Source organism: Myxocyprinus asiaticus, chromosome 13 (genome assembly GCF_019703515.2).
Source record: "Myxocyprinus asiaticus isolate MX2 ecotype Aquarium Trade chromosome 13, UBuf_Myxa_2, whole genome shotgun sequence".
NCBI lineage: Eukaryota > Metazoa > Chordata > Actinopteri > Cypriniformes > Catostomidae > Myxocyprinus > Myxocyprinus asiaticus.
The window spans coordinates 2,759,095-2,778,896 of NC_059356.1; the positions used below are offsets into that span (position 1 = coordinate 2,759,095).

The following is a 19,802-nucleotide window of genomic DNA, read 5'->3' on the forward strand; positions in this document are numbered from 1 at the left end:
CCTTTGTTAATTAAAGGGATAGTTCACCCAAAAATGAAAATTCTCTCATCATTTACGCCCTAATGCCATCCCAGATGTGTGTTACTTTCATTCTTCTACAGAACACAAACAAAGATTTTTAGAAACATATTTCAGCTCTGTTGGTCCATACAATGCAAGTGAATGGTGACCAGAACTCTAAAGGTCCAAAAAGCACATAAAAGCAGCATAAGTAATCCATAAATCTCCAGTGGTTTAATCCATGTCTTCAGAAGCAATATTATAGACATGGGTGAGAAAAAATTTTCACCAGCCCTCTGCCAGCCCATTTCCCATTCTTTGTGCATACCACCTACTGGGCAGAGAGAAGAAAGAAAAAAATGGAGGGATAAAGGAAAAGGATAAATAAATAATATTTGCACAACAGCCCAGTAGGTGGTGATATGCACGAGAATGCGAATCACCAAACAACAAAAGAAGAAGAACTCTTCTGAATGAGCATAGGAGAGCTGTTTGAAAGTGGAGATTAATAGTAAAAAAGGACTTAAATGTTGATCTTTTTCTCACCCACACCTATCATATCACTTCTGAAGACATGGATTTAACCACTGGAGTCGTATGGATTACTTTTATGCTGCCTTTATGGGCTTTTAGAGCTTCAAAGTTCTGGTCACCATTCACTTGCATTGTATGGACCTACAGGGATGAAATATTCTTCTTAATATCTTAGTTTGTGTTCTGCAGAAGAAAGTCACGTACATCAAGGATGGCATGAGGGTGAGTGAATGATGAGAGAATTGTCATTTTTGGGTGCATTATAGGGAACTTTTTCATTTAGAATGAAAAATAGACCAAATCATTAAAATGAATGAAAATGAATTGGGAGTTACTCCTCAATACTGGTTCCAAGTGTGCTGAAATTCAGTAAAGTATCTATACTAAATATCAGCACTTTTTTAGAATGCTGGTTGGCCAGTCGGTTTGAAGGACTGGACCTAACTGTTGTAAAAGTATTATTATACAGTATCTATGAAAACATTCAACAAATTTGCAGTTTTTAAAATTGTATCGTGATATAGGATGGATTCATGAACGCTAGTAGCTTGTTTACTACTTTTACTTGTAACTACATTAAAAAAGTAGTTTGACTATAGTTTAACTACTACCAAAATCTTTCTAGCAAATCAGTCCACTGTCAGCCATCTTTGGAACGCTCTCGGGAGGATATTTCCAGTCATGCCAGTGCAGCTCCTGACTACTTGAATGCAGAAAAACCAAAATCTAAAAAATGGTTGGTCAAGATTATGATCAAAGAACATATTTCAAATAAGCAATAAAATCTGACAATACTGGTATCATAAACTGTGATTCTTTACCTCATATTACACTAAAAAGCGCAATTTTCCAGGCTTGTATAGCTAATGCGCATGCATGTTCTAAAGCTGATTGACAGGTGATGTCTGTATCTAAAAGGTGATTGGCTCTTTAAATTGTAAGATGGGACTTCCTTTGTATATCTGTTGACCGTTGGGCATTCAGAGCTCCTTGGTTGAGCATTTCTCCCATTAATTTGAATAGAAGTGGCCCATCTCTGCTAAATAATCTCTGCTACTACTTATGAGTAGCTTGTAGCTTAGCAAATGTCTAGGTTACTGTGGTTACCCCGTTTCCCTTAAAGGAGGGAACGAGACGTTACATCGATGAGTTGAAGCTAGTGGTCGCTCCTGAGAGCCCCAATCTCTTTGAATGGTTTTCCATCTCACCAGTTTCATTGGCAGATGTCTTTCGAAGTCCCGCCTTCCATGCTCTGCGAGCATATACAGTATAAGGAGGATTGGAAGACAGCCTCTTCAGGACATTCAACTGAAGAGTTGAGAGGATCTCTAAAAACTTTTCAGCGACAATCAATATTGTCTCATTCCCTCCGTTCAGGGAACCAGGGTTACCATAGTAACCTAGACATTACTTTTCAAGTCAGTCACTTGATGTTACATCGATGCTGACGCTAGGGGTACCTACAGCACAACACCACAATACTGATTTGGCTGCGCTTGCTACCAAAAAAATGTGGTAGGAAGTTTGCAGAAAGCCCGCTTCTTTCTTAAGTGGGGAAGAGCCCGGGACAGTGAGTGACACTTCAGTGGCACTTCCTGAAAGGAGGTAAGATAATAATCTGAGGGTAGCCAATTTCTCCACAGAACTCACATCAGGTGAAGTGATGAACTACTTTGGAGAGAGGGCTGAGTTCACAGTCCTTTGATCGTGGTTATGAAAATTGGCCGCCAGTGGGTTAAATCTTCCTATTTGTAATCTAGGAGTAAATCATTAGATTAATGATCACAATAATTGTTTTACGAACATTGGGAAGCAATTAAGGTGATAGGAAAAAGGCTCGCCTGTGTGGAGCGCTTTAAAATATGGGAGACATGAAGGAAAAGCTTCCTGTGTGTAATCTATGAATAAATCACTATACTAGAATGAATACAACAGCTGATTTTCCATAAAGGAAAATAACTAAGATTATAATAAAAAAAAGAAGAAGAATTCTTCTCATGCGTAATCTAGGAATAAATCACTAGATTAAAATGTTAACCAATTTACCAAATACCATTCTGAGATTATATTCTTCTCACCACAATTGTACAGAGCGGTTGTCTGAGTTACCATAGACTTTGTCAGTTCGAACCAGTCTGGCCATTCTCTGTTGACCTCTCTCATCAACAAGGCATTTCCATCCACAGAACTGCCGGTCAAAGGATGTTTTTTTGTTTTTGGCACCATTCTGAGTAAATTCTAGAGACTGTTGTGTTGAAAATCCCAGGAGATCAGCAGCTGCAGAAATACTCATACCAGCCCAGGGAGAAGTTATTTACAGAGTAGAAAACAACCTTCTATGTGGTTTAAGAGCGAAGCCTTATAGAGACATTCATGTTGTAACTAGCCTTAAAGGGGAGTATACAAAATTTGTGTCACAAGGCATTTATTTCAGCCCTACTCATTAGTAATGAGAGCTTAGTTTCCCTTTACAGAAAGCACCTGGTAAAACAGGGAGGAAACATCTAGATTATAAAATCTACTGAAAGTATTTGGGAAGCCCCATCTGCTGCTTGGCAGTCTGATAAGGACAAGCCTTTTACCCATGCCTAAGAGGAAGTCATGCCCCTTGTTGAGTAGGCTTTAACCCCCACAGGGCATGCCATAATTTAATAGCATCTATGACCCAGTGAGACAGCCTCTGTTTGGAGACTGCTCTGCCTTTGGACCAGCCCCCAAAGCATACAAAGAGCTAACTCGACAGCCTAAGCTGGCATGTACACTCATTGTAAACGCACAACGCTCGCATTTGGCAGAGTGTGTGCAATAAACTTTCTTCCTCTGACTGAAAAGGAGGGGGAGAGAAAGCCTGTAAGGTTATCACTTGCGCTCTGAAGGGGGTGGATTAAACCTTAGGATTGTAGCCTATTTTAGGCATCAAAATGGCTTTTGAAAAACCTGGACCAAACTCTAAACAGGAATTTTCCACTGATAGAGCTTGGAGAGCTCCCATGCGCTTCACTAAAGCGAGGGCCAGTAGTAATGTGTCTTATAGAGAGAGCGTGCAATTCTCCTGTTTCCAGTGGCTCGAATGGAGAGCCGTATAATGCTTTCACCACCAAGGACAGGTCCCACACTTGGACTGTAATGGGGTGAGAGGGTCTGAGATGTCTCGCACCACGTAAACATTTTGTGAAAAGCTCGACCTTGTTCATCGAAATGCCGCCATGTTTTAGTGTTGATGGGGAGAAACCTGTATTCAAGTGCTTTTGCAGGAAGTGAAGCAAGACTTTTACTGAACAACATGCTGGGTTTTCATTCTGTGATGAACACCAGTCTGAAAAAACTTGCCACTTAGTGCGTAGAGGCACCTGGGAGAAGGGGCTCTGGCATGTGAGCTTGTGTCAAGCACTGTGTGTGACAAATCGTGTTCAGTTCAACAGCCAAACATCTAGCTTCCACAACTCCGGCTGTGGATGCCAGATCGTGCTGTGCACCTGAGGGAGTAAATCTCTCTGCAGCTGAATTTCCCATGGTGGAGCTTCCAGCAGTTCCACCAACTCCAGAAACCAAGTCTGGTTGGGCCATTTCGGTGCAATTAATGGCACTGTTTCCTGATCCAATCAGATTTTTCACAGCACTTGGTGTATCAGGCGATTAGGAGGAAATGCATATATGCGTTTTTCCGCTGGCCATTTCTGTGCCAAAGCGTCCGTTCACAACGGAGCCTGGCTCAATGAGTACCACATCAGACAGTGTGTGGTCCCCTGGGAGGCAAACAGATCCACTTCTGCTCCCCCAAATATCTCCCAACTTCAACACTGGGCACGACCGAACTCCTCCTTGCTGGTTTATGTAAACCACCACTTGGACTTGTTGTCCATCTGGACCAACACATGATAATACTGGATTTCTCAGAGCCAGAAATACTGCCAGTAATTCCAGGCAGTTTATATGCTTTTTCCAACTCACACCTGTCTGGGTGCCAAAGGCTGTACGTCCATTGCACAGGGCTCCCCAGCCCGCATTGGATGCGTCTGTCGTGACTATTTTGCACCTGATCACTTAATAAAGACCTAATACAACGCCTGTTCAATAGAATGAGGCTTTCTTCCACTGAGACAGCATAGCTAAACAGTGGCGCATCACCAATAGGCCTAATTTGCCATGGCACCATGCATTCCACAGAACTCTAGCACTGAGCCAACATTGAAGGGGTCTCATGTGCAGTAAGCCCAATGGTGTGGTGGCTACTGAGGTGGCCATCAACCAGCCATCTGTCAGACACGCTGGCATTGTGATAGAGTCTATCTCCATTCCCGGGAAGGAGATTTTCTGAGCTGGTGTGAGTGAAAACTTTACCCAGTTAACTCTCAGCCCCAGATGCTGCAGATGAGCAAGCAAGATATCTTTGTGCTTGTAACACTGCGCCTCTGACTATGCTAAAATTAGTCAATCATCCAGGTAATTCAAAATGTGTATGCCCTGCATTTATATGGGGCAATTACTGCATCTGCATATTTCCTGAATGTGTATGGAGCCAAGGACAGCCCAAACGGGAGGTCCTTGAACTGGTATGAGATTCCCTCAAAGGCAAATCTTAGAAACAGCCTGTTTCGAGAGAAAATGTGGACATGAAAGTATGCATCATTTAGGTCCTCCTGGCCTATGAAGATCTGAAGAAGACATCCTGCAGCAGGTTGGCCACAGTCCAGAGCAACATCACCAGCTCTTCCGTTCTATGAAGTTGGAGAGGACCGGCCGCCCGTTTGCCTTCACCCAACTGCTCCGAGATGCCTGCCGGAGATGGCCGCTGGCGGGGGAATGCGACATCAAGGGAGTGATCGATACTGGAGCTCGTCCATCGACTACCATGAGGAATGGTGGAGTGAGTCCAGTGCCACCGCCCGGTGTCACTGGAGGTGGCTGTCCGATTGGCGGAGGACCATATGGCGGCATACCCGAGGGCGGAAGAGCCTTCCCGCTCTCTCTCCCCTCCTCCTATGTTTTCCCTGTTCTCTTCCCCTTCCCCTCTTCTCTCTCACTCTGCTCTCTCCCCAGAGCCTGTTCCTGCCCCACGGAGGCGAGGAGTCCCGCCACCAAAGCCAGTATCCCGTGTGCGGGGTTTGCACCCCCCCAGCATCTACAGTGCCCCGCCGCTCCCCCCCTCAGGTGGAGGTGTCTGCCGATGCAGGTGTGGGCATGGTGCCTGGGCCTGTCTGCTGGAGTTGTGGGGATCTGGGACACTTCTGGGATCAATGCCCTGTGATGGAGCTTGGGATGGTGGTCCGGATCCCTGAAACTCTGCAGGCTGTCCCCGATCGGGCCGGAGCATACCGGATACTGGTAAGAGTCAAGGGGGGTACTCACCAGGCATTGGTGGACACGGGTTGTAATCAAACCACTGTCCACCAACGCTTCGTTCAACACGAGGCCTTGGGCACAACCAAAAGGGTGAGGGTGAAGTGTTTGCATAGGGATATTCACAAGTACCCCGTGGTGACCCTTTTGATCAAATTTCGAGGAACAAAACATAGAGTGAAGGCTGCAGTTAGTTCCCGCCTCACCCATCCACTGATTTTGGGGACTAATTGGCCTGAATTCAGAAATGTTTTAAAAGGAATATGCGCGGATGAGTCCTGCACAAAAGTGACAAGATGTGAAATGTGCGATGCTCTCGTCAGCTCCAAATCAGGATGCCGTGAGGGGGGGAGAGGCTGCAGCCCCTCCCATCCTCAGGGGATTTCCCGAAGGGGATTTCCCTTTGGAGCAATCACGAGATGGAACCCTCAAGCACGCCTTCGACCAAGTGAGAGTAATCGATGGTCAACAACTCCAGCCGAATGTTTCGTTTTCATATCCCTATTTTGCAATTATAAACGAGCGGTTATATAGAGTGACGCAGGACGCTCAAACAAAGGAAGATACAACCCAGCACTTAGTACCGCGGAACCATTGGGAAATGGTGTTCCAGGTGGCTCATTATAATCCCATGGTGGGTCATCTAGGGGAAAGAAAAACACTGAACCAACTAATAGCCCGATTTTATTGGCCAGGCATTGGCGCCGATGTTCACAGGTGGTGTGTGGCTTGCTGTGAATGTCAGCTGGTGAACCCACTGGCCATCCCAAAAGCGCCATTGCGCCCCCTTCTGCTGATCGAGGTCCCCTTCAAGAGAATTGCCATGGACCTTGTCGGGCCATTAGAGCGGTCAACACGCGGACATCGCTTTGTATTAGTCCTAGTGGAATATGCAACGCGATATCCGGAAGCAGTGCCTCTGCACAGAATCTCAGCACGTAGTTTTGCGGAGGCACTCTTCAAAATAATCTCCCGGGTGGGGATTCCCAAAGAAATCCTCACCGATCAGGGCACAACCTTTATGTCACAGACACTACACGAGCTTTACAAATGATTGGGCATTAAGTCAATTCGCACCAGCGTTTACCATCCACAAACAGATGGCCTGGTGGAGCAATTTAATAAAACCCTTAAAAATATGATTTGTAATTTCGTGCACGAGGATGCTAGAAATTGGGACAAATGGCTCGATCTCCTGTTATTTGCAGTACAAGAGGTCCCGCAAGCCTCCACTGGGTTTTTCCCCATTTGAGCTGCTGTATGAGCGGCGCCTGTGTGGCATGCTTGATGTCATACATGAAGCTTGGGAGGAGGGACCTTCAGCCAGAAAGAACGAAATTCAATATGTTCTTGATCTTAGAACAAAACTCCACACCTTGAGGCAACTAACACAGGATAACTTTCTCCAAGCTCAAGAATGACAGAGCCGACTGTATAACAGGGGAACTCGGCTGCGGGAATTTGCACCGGGAGATAAGGTACTTGTATTACTCCCCACATCGAGCTCCAAATTACTTGCCAAGTGGCAAGGACCCTTTGAGGTCACACGACGAGTGGGGGAACTAAATTATGAGGTAAAGCGAACCGATAGAGGGGGCGCAAGTCAAATTTTAATTGTGGAGGGAGGCGGCCCCTGTGACGTTGGCTACGGTAGTTCCAGAGAGGGCGGAGCTCGGGCCGGAGGTAAATACAAAACACAATCGCGTCACCCCGGTCACTTGCGGAGACCACCTCTCACCGTACCAACTCGCAGAGGTTGCCAAACTACAACAAGAATACGCAGATGTGTTTTCCCCTCTACCAGGTCGCACAAACCTCATCCAGCACCACATCGAGACCGAGCTAGGGGTGATGGTACATAGCCGTCCCTACCGATTGCCCGAACATAAAAAACAATAGTCCAGGAAGAATTGGATGCAATGCTCAATATGGGAGTAATAGAGGAATCCCACAGCGACTGGTCCAGCCCAGTTGTTCTGGTTCCTAAGAGCGACGAGACTGTACGGTTCTGTGTGGATTATAGAAAAGTCAACGTGGTGTCTAAATTTGATGCCTACCCAATGCTTTGTATTGATGAGTTGCTCGATCGGTTAGGCACTGCTCGATTTGACTCAAAACTGGATTTGACAAAGGGTTATTGGCAGATCCTCTTGACACCAATTTCCCGTGACAAATGGCCTTCTCCACACCGTTCGGATTACAACAAATTTGTGACACTTCCATTCGGTTTGTTTGGGGCTCCGTCCACGTTTCAGCGCCTCATGGACCGAGTCCTCAGACCGCATTCGGCTTACGCCGCTGCCTGTTTGGATGACATCATCATTTATAGCAATGATTGGCAGTGGCATATGCAGCATCTGAGGGTGGTTCTGAGGACACTGCGACGGGCGGGGCTCACAGCAAATCCTAAGAAGTGTGCGATTGGGCAGGTGGAAATACAGTATCTGGGGTTCCACTTGGGCCACGGGCAGGTGTGTCCCCAAATTGACAAGACGGTGGCGATTGCGACCTGTCTGAGGCCCAAGACCAAAAAGGGGGTGAGACAGTTCCTGGGGCTGGCTGGCTATTATAGGAGATTTGTGCATAATTATTCAGACGTCACCAGCCCGCTGACTAATCTCACTAAAAATGTAGCTCCAGACCCGGTCCAGTGGACGGAGCAGTGCCAACAGGCATTTACGCAGGTTAAAGCCGCACTTTGTGGGGGGCCGCATTTACATGCACCTAATTTCTCTCTCCCTTTTTTATTGCAGACGGATGCTTCAGACAGGGGGCTGGGGGCCGTGCTCTCGCAGGTGGTGGAGGGGGAGGAGCGCCCGGTGCTTTACATCAGCCATAAGCTCTCCTTGAAGGAAACAAAGTACAAGGACAAAATGCTGTTGAAATGAGGCAGCTGCCTTGTGAACTGGATTGTATAACCATTCCATACGGTTTTGAGAACCCATTTCGAAATGCTCGGTAGCATGGAGCACGAGAGGGCATAAAATCTTGGTTTCTAATCGAGAACACATGGGAAATGTGTATACAGAATGGTGAGGAAAAAGCTCTTTTTCTGAGAATATAATTACATCCGTCAAAACAGCTTCGAGATGTATACAGTTTATTTTTACGTTTGCACATGAATTTGAATCTTCCCCAGCGGTGGTTGTGGAGAGGAGAGTCATGAACTGAGCCTTCTTCTGGGCAGGGGGAAAACAGGGACTGGAGCTCTTGCTTCCTCATGCTGGACTGACATTGTCGTAGTGCTTTTGCTGGCTTGGGTTGTTCTTCCCGCCATGCCGAGGGAATCTTGCATCTCGAACATGGGCGCTTTGATCTCACTGCTGTTTTGTCTCCACTTGATAGGGCCGAAGCCGAAGAAGCACTGGTTTTGGCAGGACGCAGTCATTATGAAGATTGTGTGTGAAGTGGCTTCTTAGCGGCTGCAGCACGATTTGGCAGGAAATTCTTCATTGCCTGAGAGTGCTTCTTTGCATTCCGAAGCTTTTCAGAGAAAACATCTATTGTGTCTCTGAAAAAGCCCAATTGCAACACCATTAGAGTTAAGAAGACTCACCTTGTCCGCCTCTCGCATCTCTGAGAGGTTTAACCAGAGATGCTGCTCGAGTGCCACCGTACGGCCCATTGATCTTCCGATGACGAGGTCAGTCACGCTGCGCAACTCTTTAAAGATTGTGTGGTTGGGACCACGTTCATCAATGTCCCTCAGGATTTTTGCCTGAAAGACCTGCAAAACCGAGGCTGCGTAAGACTTAGCCACAAGAGCGCATGTACAGTAAGTCTACATGGTTTGGATGGAAAAGAAGGGCACTTCTTCCAGCCAGGTGCAGAGGCGGGACATAAATGTGCCGCAGTTGCCTCTTCCACCTGTGGAAGTGTGGTATAGCCTTCTGCTCCACATGGTCCAGCACGGTAAAGGCAGTCACTCCTGAAACATGCATGAGTGCTCAGACTCGGATGAAAGAGACCATTCGAGTCCGAGCTCCTTGACTGCCCTGGAGAGAATGCGTACCACTTTCGCTTGTGGGAAAGTAAGACAGATCATCAGCCGAATGGTACCTTGCTTCGCCTTCCGATACCGCGATAGACACCGCATCATTGTCCGGACATATGCCAAATGAATTTGAACCGTCCATGTTGACAGAGAGATGGAGATTTTCGTCTGCATACTCCACGGGTGAAAATGCTGCCGATGGAGGGAGACCTTCCTCAACTCCTCCATGCTTAATTTCCATGCCTCGCGCGCCACTGCCTGCGTTCCTTCCAGAGCCACAGTGGAGGTGCGGTGGGAGGTTGCAGGCGTGGTGATGTCCTTTAAAAAGAACGCCACCCATGAACGTAGCATTTTATGCTCATGTGTTCGCAGTGAACACATTGGGCATTCACGAACGCTGCTTCAGCATGGGCGCTGACGAGGCATAAGTGACAGTGATCGTGCCTGTCCTGTGGTAGGATGTTTTGTCCACCGCACGGGATACACTTGCGATATTCCATCCTTAAAAGGACGTATACATCATAAGTGTTTACTCTTTTAGTTTTGTTGCTGTGGGTAAAAACACACAAAACAATTAATCTTGCAAGCACGTACTTCGCTGGGCACCCAGGGAATAGATGTTCTGCTGAACATTGTAGGTAAAAAACTCACACTGCTAGGCAGGAGGGAAGAAAAGCACTGTCCGCTGAATTCTGTGCACTACTCACAATGAAGGGCATGATCCACAGAGAGAGATCCGTTCTCGACTCTGAAGGAGAAGTTCTTAGGAGGCTGTATTCGATCTGCCTTATATATGCTCATTGAGCATGGAAGGCAGAACTTCGAAAGACATCTGCCAATGAAACTGGCGTGATGGAAAACCATTCAGAGAGATCAGGGCTCTCAGGAGTGACCCCTAGCATCAGTTCATCATTGTATCATCGAGTAACTTACTTGAGAGGGAACTACAGGTTCAAGCTAGTTTAACCAATACAGGTGGTTTTACATAATTTCTAGCTGGTCAGAGCAAGATAATTAACACACATGAACCACATTTACTGTGACCTTACACTATAAAGTATTTTATTAATGAACTACAGCCTACATACGTATATACAGTTATGCTCAAAAGATTGCATACCCTGGCAGAAATTGTGAAATTTTGGCATTGATTTTGAAAATATGACTGATCATGCAAAAAAAAAATAGTCTTTTATTTAAGGATGGTGATCATATGAAGCCATTTATTATCACATAGTTGTTTGGCTCCTTTTTAAATCATAATGATAACAGAAATCACCCAAATGGCCCTGATCAAAAGTTTACATACCCTTGAATGTCTGGCCTAGTTACAGATACACAAGGTGACACTCACAGGTTTAAATGGCAATTAAAGGTTAATTTCCCACACCTGTGGCTTTTTAAATTGCAATTAGCGTCTGTGTATAAATAGTCAATGAGTTTGTTAGCTCTCACGTGGATGCACTGAGCAGGCTAGATACTGAGCCATGGGGAGCAGAAAAGAACTGTCAAAAGACCAGCGTAACAAGGTAATGGAACTTTATAAAGATGGAAAAGGATATAAAAAGATATCCAAAGCCTTGAAAATGCCAGTCAGTACTGTTCAATCACTTATTAAGAAGTGGAAGATTCGGGGATCTCTTGATACCAAGCCAAGGTCAGGTAGACCAAGAAAGATTTCAGGCACAACTGCCAGAAGAATTGTTCGGGATACAAAGAAAAACCCACAGGTAACCGCAGGAGAAATACAGGCTGCTCTGGAAAAAGACGGTGTGGTTGTTTCAAGAAGCACTATAAGCGCTATGTTTGGAGAGGGGTCAACAAGGCCTATAGTGAAAAGAATACCATCCCCACTGTGAAGCATGGTGGTGGCTCACTGATGTTTTGGGGGTGTGTGAGCTCTAAAGGCACGGGGAATCTTGTGAAAATTGATTTCAAGATAAATGCAGCATGTTATCAGAAAATACTGGCAGACAATTTACATTCTTCTGCACGAAAGCTGCGCATGGGACGCTCTTGGACTTTCCAGCATGACAATGACCCTAAGCACAAGGCCAAGTTGACCCTCCAGTGGTTACAGCAGAAAAAGGTGAAGGTTCTGGAGTGGCCATCACAGTCTCCTGACCTTAATATCATCAAGCCACTCTGAGGAGATCTCAAACATGCGGTTCATGCAAGACGACCAAAGACTTTGCATGACCTGGAGGCATTTTTCCAAGACGAATGGGCAGCTTATAACACCTGCAAGAATTTGGGGCCTCATAGACGACTATTACAAAAGACTGCACGCTGTCATTGATGCTAAAGGGGGCAATACACAGTATTAAGAACTAAGGGTATGCAGACTTTTGAACAGGGGTCATTTCATTTTTTTTCTTTGTTGCCATGTTTTGTTTTATGATTGTGCCATTCTGTTATAACCTACAGTTGAATATGAATCCCATAAGAAATAAAAGAAATGTGTTTTGCCTGCTCACTCATGTTTTCTTTAAAAATGGTACATATATTACCAATTCTCCAAGGGTATGCAAACTTTTGAGCACAACTGTATGTATAATATATATATTTTTACAACTTTGCTAATTTTTTATGTTTTATTTTAATTACTTTAATTATTTAAATTAAAGTTATTGTTCAAGTTATTCTATGTATTGTATGAATTGCATTTTTCATGTTTTCAAGTAATCATTAATAGATTTGCACACAAAAATGACCCTAATCCAAACCTTTCTAATTGTTACTACAGATACAAAAAGTCTGGATAGAACTTATTCTTCTCAAATTAAACCACGTATGACCCAAACAGCTGTGATAAACGTTTTCTGTTTGCAGCAGCAGTTCACTTCTCTTGGTGCAAATACAGCATTAACTGTGTAGTAGTTTCTAAGTGAGTAGTGAAGAATAGAAAGAGTAGCTTTCAAACTGTGACATAAAACACACACTGTGCTTAACAAACCCCTCATTGTCTCACCCTGTAATTACACACACTCATTTGTGTGTGTGAACTAGTGAGAGGAAAAGAGCAATTATTAAAGCAAATGGTTAAAAATAGCAACAGACTGCCTCTTGAATGATGATAAAAAGATGCACTGTGCTCTTGACAAACAAATGGAGATTGAATAAAGTTTTCCAAGAAAGCTGAATGAATGACTGGACAGAAAAAGATGCAATACATGATGCGTTTCCTGTTCCTCCACAGATTATCGCGTATCAGCCATACAGTAAATCAGTGGACTGGTGGGCATATGGCGTTCTCCTCTACGAGATGCTGGCTGGGCAGGTAGGTCAACGTCTCTCACCCAAAAGTTGTTCTGAATCATTTTGTATTCTCTGAAATGAATCAGATGCTCAGGCTTTTCAGAGGCGCTTTGAATAACTGTGATTGCAGCACTGCTGTGATCTGTGAACGCCACACAGAATTACAGCAGCAAAACTCACTCTCTCTGAGCAACAGGGCATGATGGGTGCAACACACAAAAGAGACTTTAGACTTTGGTTTGCACAGACCACTGCTGATGGAACAATGAGTGCATTTTATGTTACATTTGCATAAATGCATGTTGCTAACTCTTGTTAGTATTACAAAAAGTCTTGCAGATTTTTTATTTTATTTTCTAATAACATTTTAAAGGAATGTTACGGGTTGGATGTAAGTGAAGCTCTATTGAACTCAAAAACAGTGTTGGGGGGTAGTTAACTAAAAGCAGTGACACTACTAACTTTCAGTTCAGCTATTTTGGAGGGGCTCATTCTGAATTTAATTGACACAGCAGGCTGCCAGTGCTTAAATTTACAATTTAAATCTCAAACAGATCAAAGATAATTTAGGAAGAGTTATTATTGTTTTGGCTGAAATACAGGGGCAAAATCTTATTTTGGCTAATATTTTTGCACCCAACACTGATGATCAGAACTTTTTTATAGATCTTGAGGGAAAGTTAGAAGCAGCTGGGATCCTTTATGATATGGTTTTGGGTGAAGACTTCAATCGTTTAATGGATCCAGTCCTCGATTATAGTGATGCAAGTGTGTAGACCCTTTAGAGTAACGTTGACACTACAGAGGATGTGTAAAAATCTTGGTCTTACAGACAGTTGGAGACTTATAAATCCATGTGGGAGGGATTATATATATATTTCTCATCAGTGCATAAGATTTTCATATATATATATATATATATATATATATATATATATATATATATATATATATATATATATATATATATATCTTAGTTACTCATTCCTTTTGCCATTGATTGCTCAATTGGGAACATTTTAGTTTCAGATCATGCTTTGGTGTGTTTAGAGATGTTGCCGCATATAGAGAAAAGAAAATCATATAGATGGTGCTTTAATACATCCCTTCTGCAAGTCCCTGAATTTCAACAAATGTTAAAGACAGAAGTCAGTGTTTATGTAGAAACCAATTGGTCCTCAGTGTCCCCTGTGGGCGTGGTATGGGAAGCACTTAAGGCAGTCCTTAGGGGGCAGATCAAAGCACATGAATTCATAGAATTGGAAAAGAGTATTAAAAGTACTGAAACAGAGCTGAAGTGCCAAATGTCATCCAATGGTCTTAGAGAGCTGACTCAGCTAAAATATAGGTACAACACTATTTTGTCACAGAAGATAGAGTTTTGGTGATTCAGGGCAAGACAGACATACTTTGAGATGAGGGACCAGAGGTCGGGGACTCAAGTTACATGACTTGACTCGAGTCTGACTCGAGTCGCAAATTTCAGGACTTGCGACTTGCTTAGTCATTTTATTAAAGTAATAAAATGACTTGACAGGGCTGGGAAGGTCAGTGTTATAAAAATTTATTGTATTTCCAAATTCAATTATCTACTGCAGTCTCTCCTTCTAGAAGTTCCTCTTTCTAATTTTAAACAATTTGATGGAATATCTAAGTCTAGACAAATAAGACGAATAAATATAAGACAAATAATTCTTAGAGGATGGAAGTTAAAAGGCGCTCCCTCATTTCAAGAACGGTTCACCGAATTGGGCAGTGTAGTGGCATTTGAAACGATGTCATATAAACAGCTTGGCAGATTAGATGTCTATGGTAAGAAATGGGACAAATACTTGACCTTTCTGGAAGACTCTTTGTGAGAACCATGTGGAGAGAAACATGATTATGGTCGAATTTGTAAATTGTATCCTTTGTGGAATTCTTTCTTTTCTCCTTTTTTCTCTTTATTTTTTTTTTAAATTGTTTTTTTATATATTTTTATTTTCTCAGATATTTTTTTTATTTTTATTGTTTGTTTATATGTGTATAACTCAGGCTTTGACAACAGATATTTGTTGAGGGTCAGGGTGGGGTTGGGGATTGGGAGGGCAAAAGGGAATAATGGGGGTTAAAAGTTGATTCTATATATACTGTATATGTTTTGCTTTATTCTGTTTCATTTATAAGAATCAATAAAAAGTGTAAATCAGAAAGAAAAAAAAATTCCACATTTTCCAACAAGTAGTGCTGTAGCACCACAAAACACTACATTTGTGATACTGTAGAATACAGTACATTTAGTAACCATGATTTTACTATATTAATATGTAGTAACCATGGTTATTGCATTTTGTGGTTACTATGGTTTTACCACAAATACCATGGTTAAACTATGGTTTCTGTAGTAAAAGCATGGTTAACTGTCGTAAAGCAATATCATCCTAATTACATAAATAATTAGGTGATATCAGGTGATATTATTGAATTCTCAATGAGAAGTGATTGCAGAAATAAGTAACATCATCTGAATGTTATGACTACAAATATTTTCTTTTTTAAATAACTTTAGACTTGAAGTACACACTGTTTCTAAAATATAACCAAAAGACTTAAACAATAACCTATTTTGTTGACATGATTACATTGTTACTAACTTGTCAATTTATCCACCCCATTTTGGCCATGTAAAGTTTTGCACGGAACATAAAGGATACCAGAAAGGGACTCTTTACATACAGGTGCATCTCAGTAAATTAGAATGTCGTGGAAAAGTTCATTTATTTCAGTAATTCAACTCAAATTGTGAAACTCGTGTATTAAATAAGTTCAATGCACACAGACTGAAGTAGTTTAAGTCTTTGGTTCTTTTAATTGTGATGATTTTAGCTCACATTTAACAAAAACCCACCAATTCACTATCTCAACAAATTAGAATACATCATAAGACCAATAAAAAAAACATTTTTAGTGAATTGTTGGCCTTCTGGAAAGTATGTTCATTTACTGTATATGTACTCAATACTTGGTAGGGGCTTCTTTTGCTTTAATTACTGCCTCAATTCGGCGTGGCATGGAGGTGATCAGTTTGTGGCACTGCTGAGGTGGTATGGAAGCCCAGGTTTCTTTGACAGTGGCTTTCAGCTCATCTGCATTTTTTGGTCTCTTGTTTCTCATTTTCCTCTTGACAATACCCCATAGATTCTCTGTGGGGTTCAGGTCTGGTGAGTTTGCTGGCCAGTCAAGCACACCAACACCATGGTCATTTAACCAACTTTTGGTGCTTTTGGCAGTGTGGGCAGGTGCCAAATCCTGCTGGAAAATGAAATCAGCATCTTTAAAAAGCTGGTCAGCAGAAGGAAGCATGAAGTGCTCCAAAATTTCTTGGTAAACGGGTGCAGTGACTTTGGTTTTCAAAAAACACAATGGACCAACACCAGCAGATGACATTGCACCCCAAATCATCACAGACTGTGGAAACTTAACACTGGACTTCAAGCAACTTGGGCTATGAGCTTCTCCACCCTTCCTCCAGACTCTAGGACCTTGGTTTCCAAATGAAATACAAAACTTGCTCTCATCTGAAAAGAGGACTTTGGACCACTGGGCAACAGTCCAGTTCTTCTTCTCATTAGCCCAGGTAAGACGCCTCTGACGTTGTCTGTGGTTCAGGAGTGGCTTAACAAGAGGAATACGACAACTGTAGCCAAATTCCTTGACATGTCTGTGTCTTGATGCCTTGACCCCAGCCTCAGTCCATTCCTTGTGAAGTTCACCCAAATTCTTGAATCGATTTTGCTTGACAGTCATAAGGCTGCGGTTCTCTCGGTTAGTTGTGCATCTTTTTCTTCCACACTTTTTCCTTCCACTCAACTTTCTGTTAACATGCTTGGATACAGCACTCTGTGAACAGCCAGCTTCTTTGGCAATGAATGTTTGTGGCTTACCCTCCTTGTGAAGGGTGTCAGTGATTGTCTTCTGGACAACTGTCAGATCAGCAGTCTTCCCCATGATTGTGTAGCCTAGTGAACCAAACTGAGAGACCATTTTGAAGGCTCAGGAAACCTTTGCAGGTGTTTTGAGTTGATTAGCTGATTGGCATGTCACCATATTCTAATTTTTTGAGATAGTGAATTGGTGGGTTTTTGTTAAATGTGAGCCAAAATCATCACAATTAAAAGAACCAAAGACTTAAACTACTTCAGTCTGTGTGCACTGAATTTATTTAATACACGAGTTTCACAATTTGAGTTGAATTACTGAAATAAATGAACTTTTCCACGACATTCTAATTTATTGAGATGCACCTGTATATATATATATTTATATTTATTTCTTTTCTTTTTAAAGCTGGAATTACACTGGTCTCCCACCCTGTAAAGTATTATTTATTACATATTTTCTAGATAAATTATTATCTGTGTCACTGAAGCTGTCCAGCTTAACTTGTAATGAACCCAGATCATTCCTTTAATCTTGTGCATTGAATATGCAAGCAAGTGAGAGAATTATTGATCAGTGCATTTTAAATTCACTTCCCATCTCTTGTCATCTTCTCTGTGTCTGGTTCATCTTTTATATCTCTGTCTGTTTTGTTTTCTGACATCATCCCTGTGTTCTTAATCAAAGTCTGACTCTTTATGTCCTGTCAACACCTTTACAAATGTATGTCATGGTAACCAATCATAGCTCCCACTATATTTACAGTGTAGTACAGTGATTTAATTCTACAATGGAACTGCTGTAACTTAATATTAAAATAATATTAAAAGGACATAAATGTTCTGAATCTTCACTTTCAAAATAGGCCTCTATAAAATACATTTATATTTGATTAATTATTAGTGGTGTTTTCTATTCATTACACTGAGATTAATATGCAGCATACAGAGTGCTGCCCAAGCTGCACTTCCTGTGTCTTTTGCCAAAACAGTTACCAGGGTTACATCATTTACATCTCGGCTCCCGGGTCCAATTACCCAACAGAAGAATCTCGTTATACAGTTGATGGATTTGGATGGTTTTGAATCAGACACCCCAATCCTGGACTCATTCCTGCTTATGTAATATCTCATCCCACTGCTGTCAGGAAACAGTGCTTAAAAATACTGTAAAATCACTCATGATGGAAATGTGAACTCTTTATATACTGATGATCTCCATATTGAGTATTTTGTGTGTCCACTAATGACCCGTTCTCTGGGCAATTATTTATTTGGGTTGTAGACTGTCAGGAGTTTTGGCGGGTGTCAGACAGAGACAGGGGATTTTAGAGTGTGCATGGCCTGTCATTTGTAATAGTGTTATTTTACTCTTCACTATAGAATCAATCCCAAGTTGGTAAAAAAAAAATAAAAAAATCTTCATGGGTCTGTTTAGTAAGAATTATGGTTAGGGCTGCTCAGCTACTTTACAGTAAATATGAAACATTACTACATTAGCCAGACTAATGGTTCTGTATCCATGGGTCTTTATTTTCTGCTACTGTACTTTATTTTGTGCTATCAGCTTAGAAAATCATGTAAAAATTATACGTCAGATTATATAGACTGTTAAAAGTGAATCTGTTGAAGTTTTTTCCACCTGATATGACTCTTAAAAATAATAAATATAAACTATTGTAGTCAGGTAGTGTCAAATAAAATAATATTTTTGACTTAAATCAATAAAACCAGTTAATTTAGACTGTAAAATATGAAGCACGTTTTTAGGTTTTTAGGCTTGATTTTTATTACAATGAACAGATTTAAACTTTTTATTTGTATTTTTTTTAGGTAGTTGTCTTTTATAATGTAATGTCTTTTATGTATATATTTTACTGTTTTAGCCTTGTCCCAGACCTAGAGTATAAATTTTAAATTATGAAAATCCATTTTAAAAAGACAAATCATTGTATGTTTAAAGGTCATAAAGTACTCTTTTATATATACTGTCTACACTACCGGTCAAAAGTTTTGAAACACTTGACTGAAATGTTTCTCATGATCTTAAAAATCTTTTGATCTGAACACATATTTTTAAATGTTTGAAATTAGTTTTGTAGACAAAAATAGAATTATGCCACCATATTAATTTATTTCATTATAAAACTAAAATTTAATAATAAAAAAAAAAAAATTTTTTTGAAATTGATGACTTGGACCAAATAATAAAGAAAAGCAGCCAATAAGTGCCCAACATAGATGGGAACTCCTTCAATACTGTTTAAAAAGCATCCCAGGGTGATACCTCAAGAAGTTGGTTGAGAAAATGTCAAGAGTACATGTCTGCAAATTCTAGGCAAAGGGTGACTACTTTGAAGATGTTAAAATATAAAACAGTTTTGATTTATTTTGGATTTTGTTTAGTTACAACATAATTCCCATAGTTTCATGTATGTTATTCCATAGTTTTGATGACTTTACTATTATTCAAAAATGTGAAGAAAAACAAAATATAACAAAGAATGAGTAAGTGTTTCAAAACTTTTGACCGGTAGTGTGTGTATATATATATATATAATTTTAATATTTTTCTTTCGGCCCACTTATTATGTTAGTAATAAAAAATAAAAAAAATTGCACCAAAATTGTCACAGTTGAATAATAAATGATTCTTTTCCACCCTGCCTCTGGCCGTCTGTCTGAAACACTCGTTTTTTTTGGCTCTGTTCTTCTTTAAGACCTCAACGTAAATGCCCACTGTTATGATTGGCTAACAT

General features: G+C 41.6%; 1 protein-coding gene across 2 annotated transcripts in view; it reads left to right on the forward strand.

Moving 5' to 3' along the window:
* LOC127450329 (protein kinase C alpha type-like) overlaps positions 1-19,802 on the forward strand; it is a 271,450-nt gene that overhangs the window by 241,793 nt on the left and 9,855 nt on the right. For both annotated transcript variants that reach the window (XM_051714339.1, XM_051714340.1), the window contains one exon: positions 13,068-13,148. In XM_051714339.1, coding sequence (XP_051570299.1) covers positions 13,068-13,148 — 81 coding nt within the window. The remainder of the gene's footprint in view (positions 1-13,067; positions 13,149-19,802) is intronic.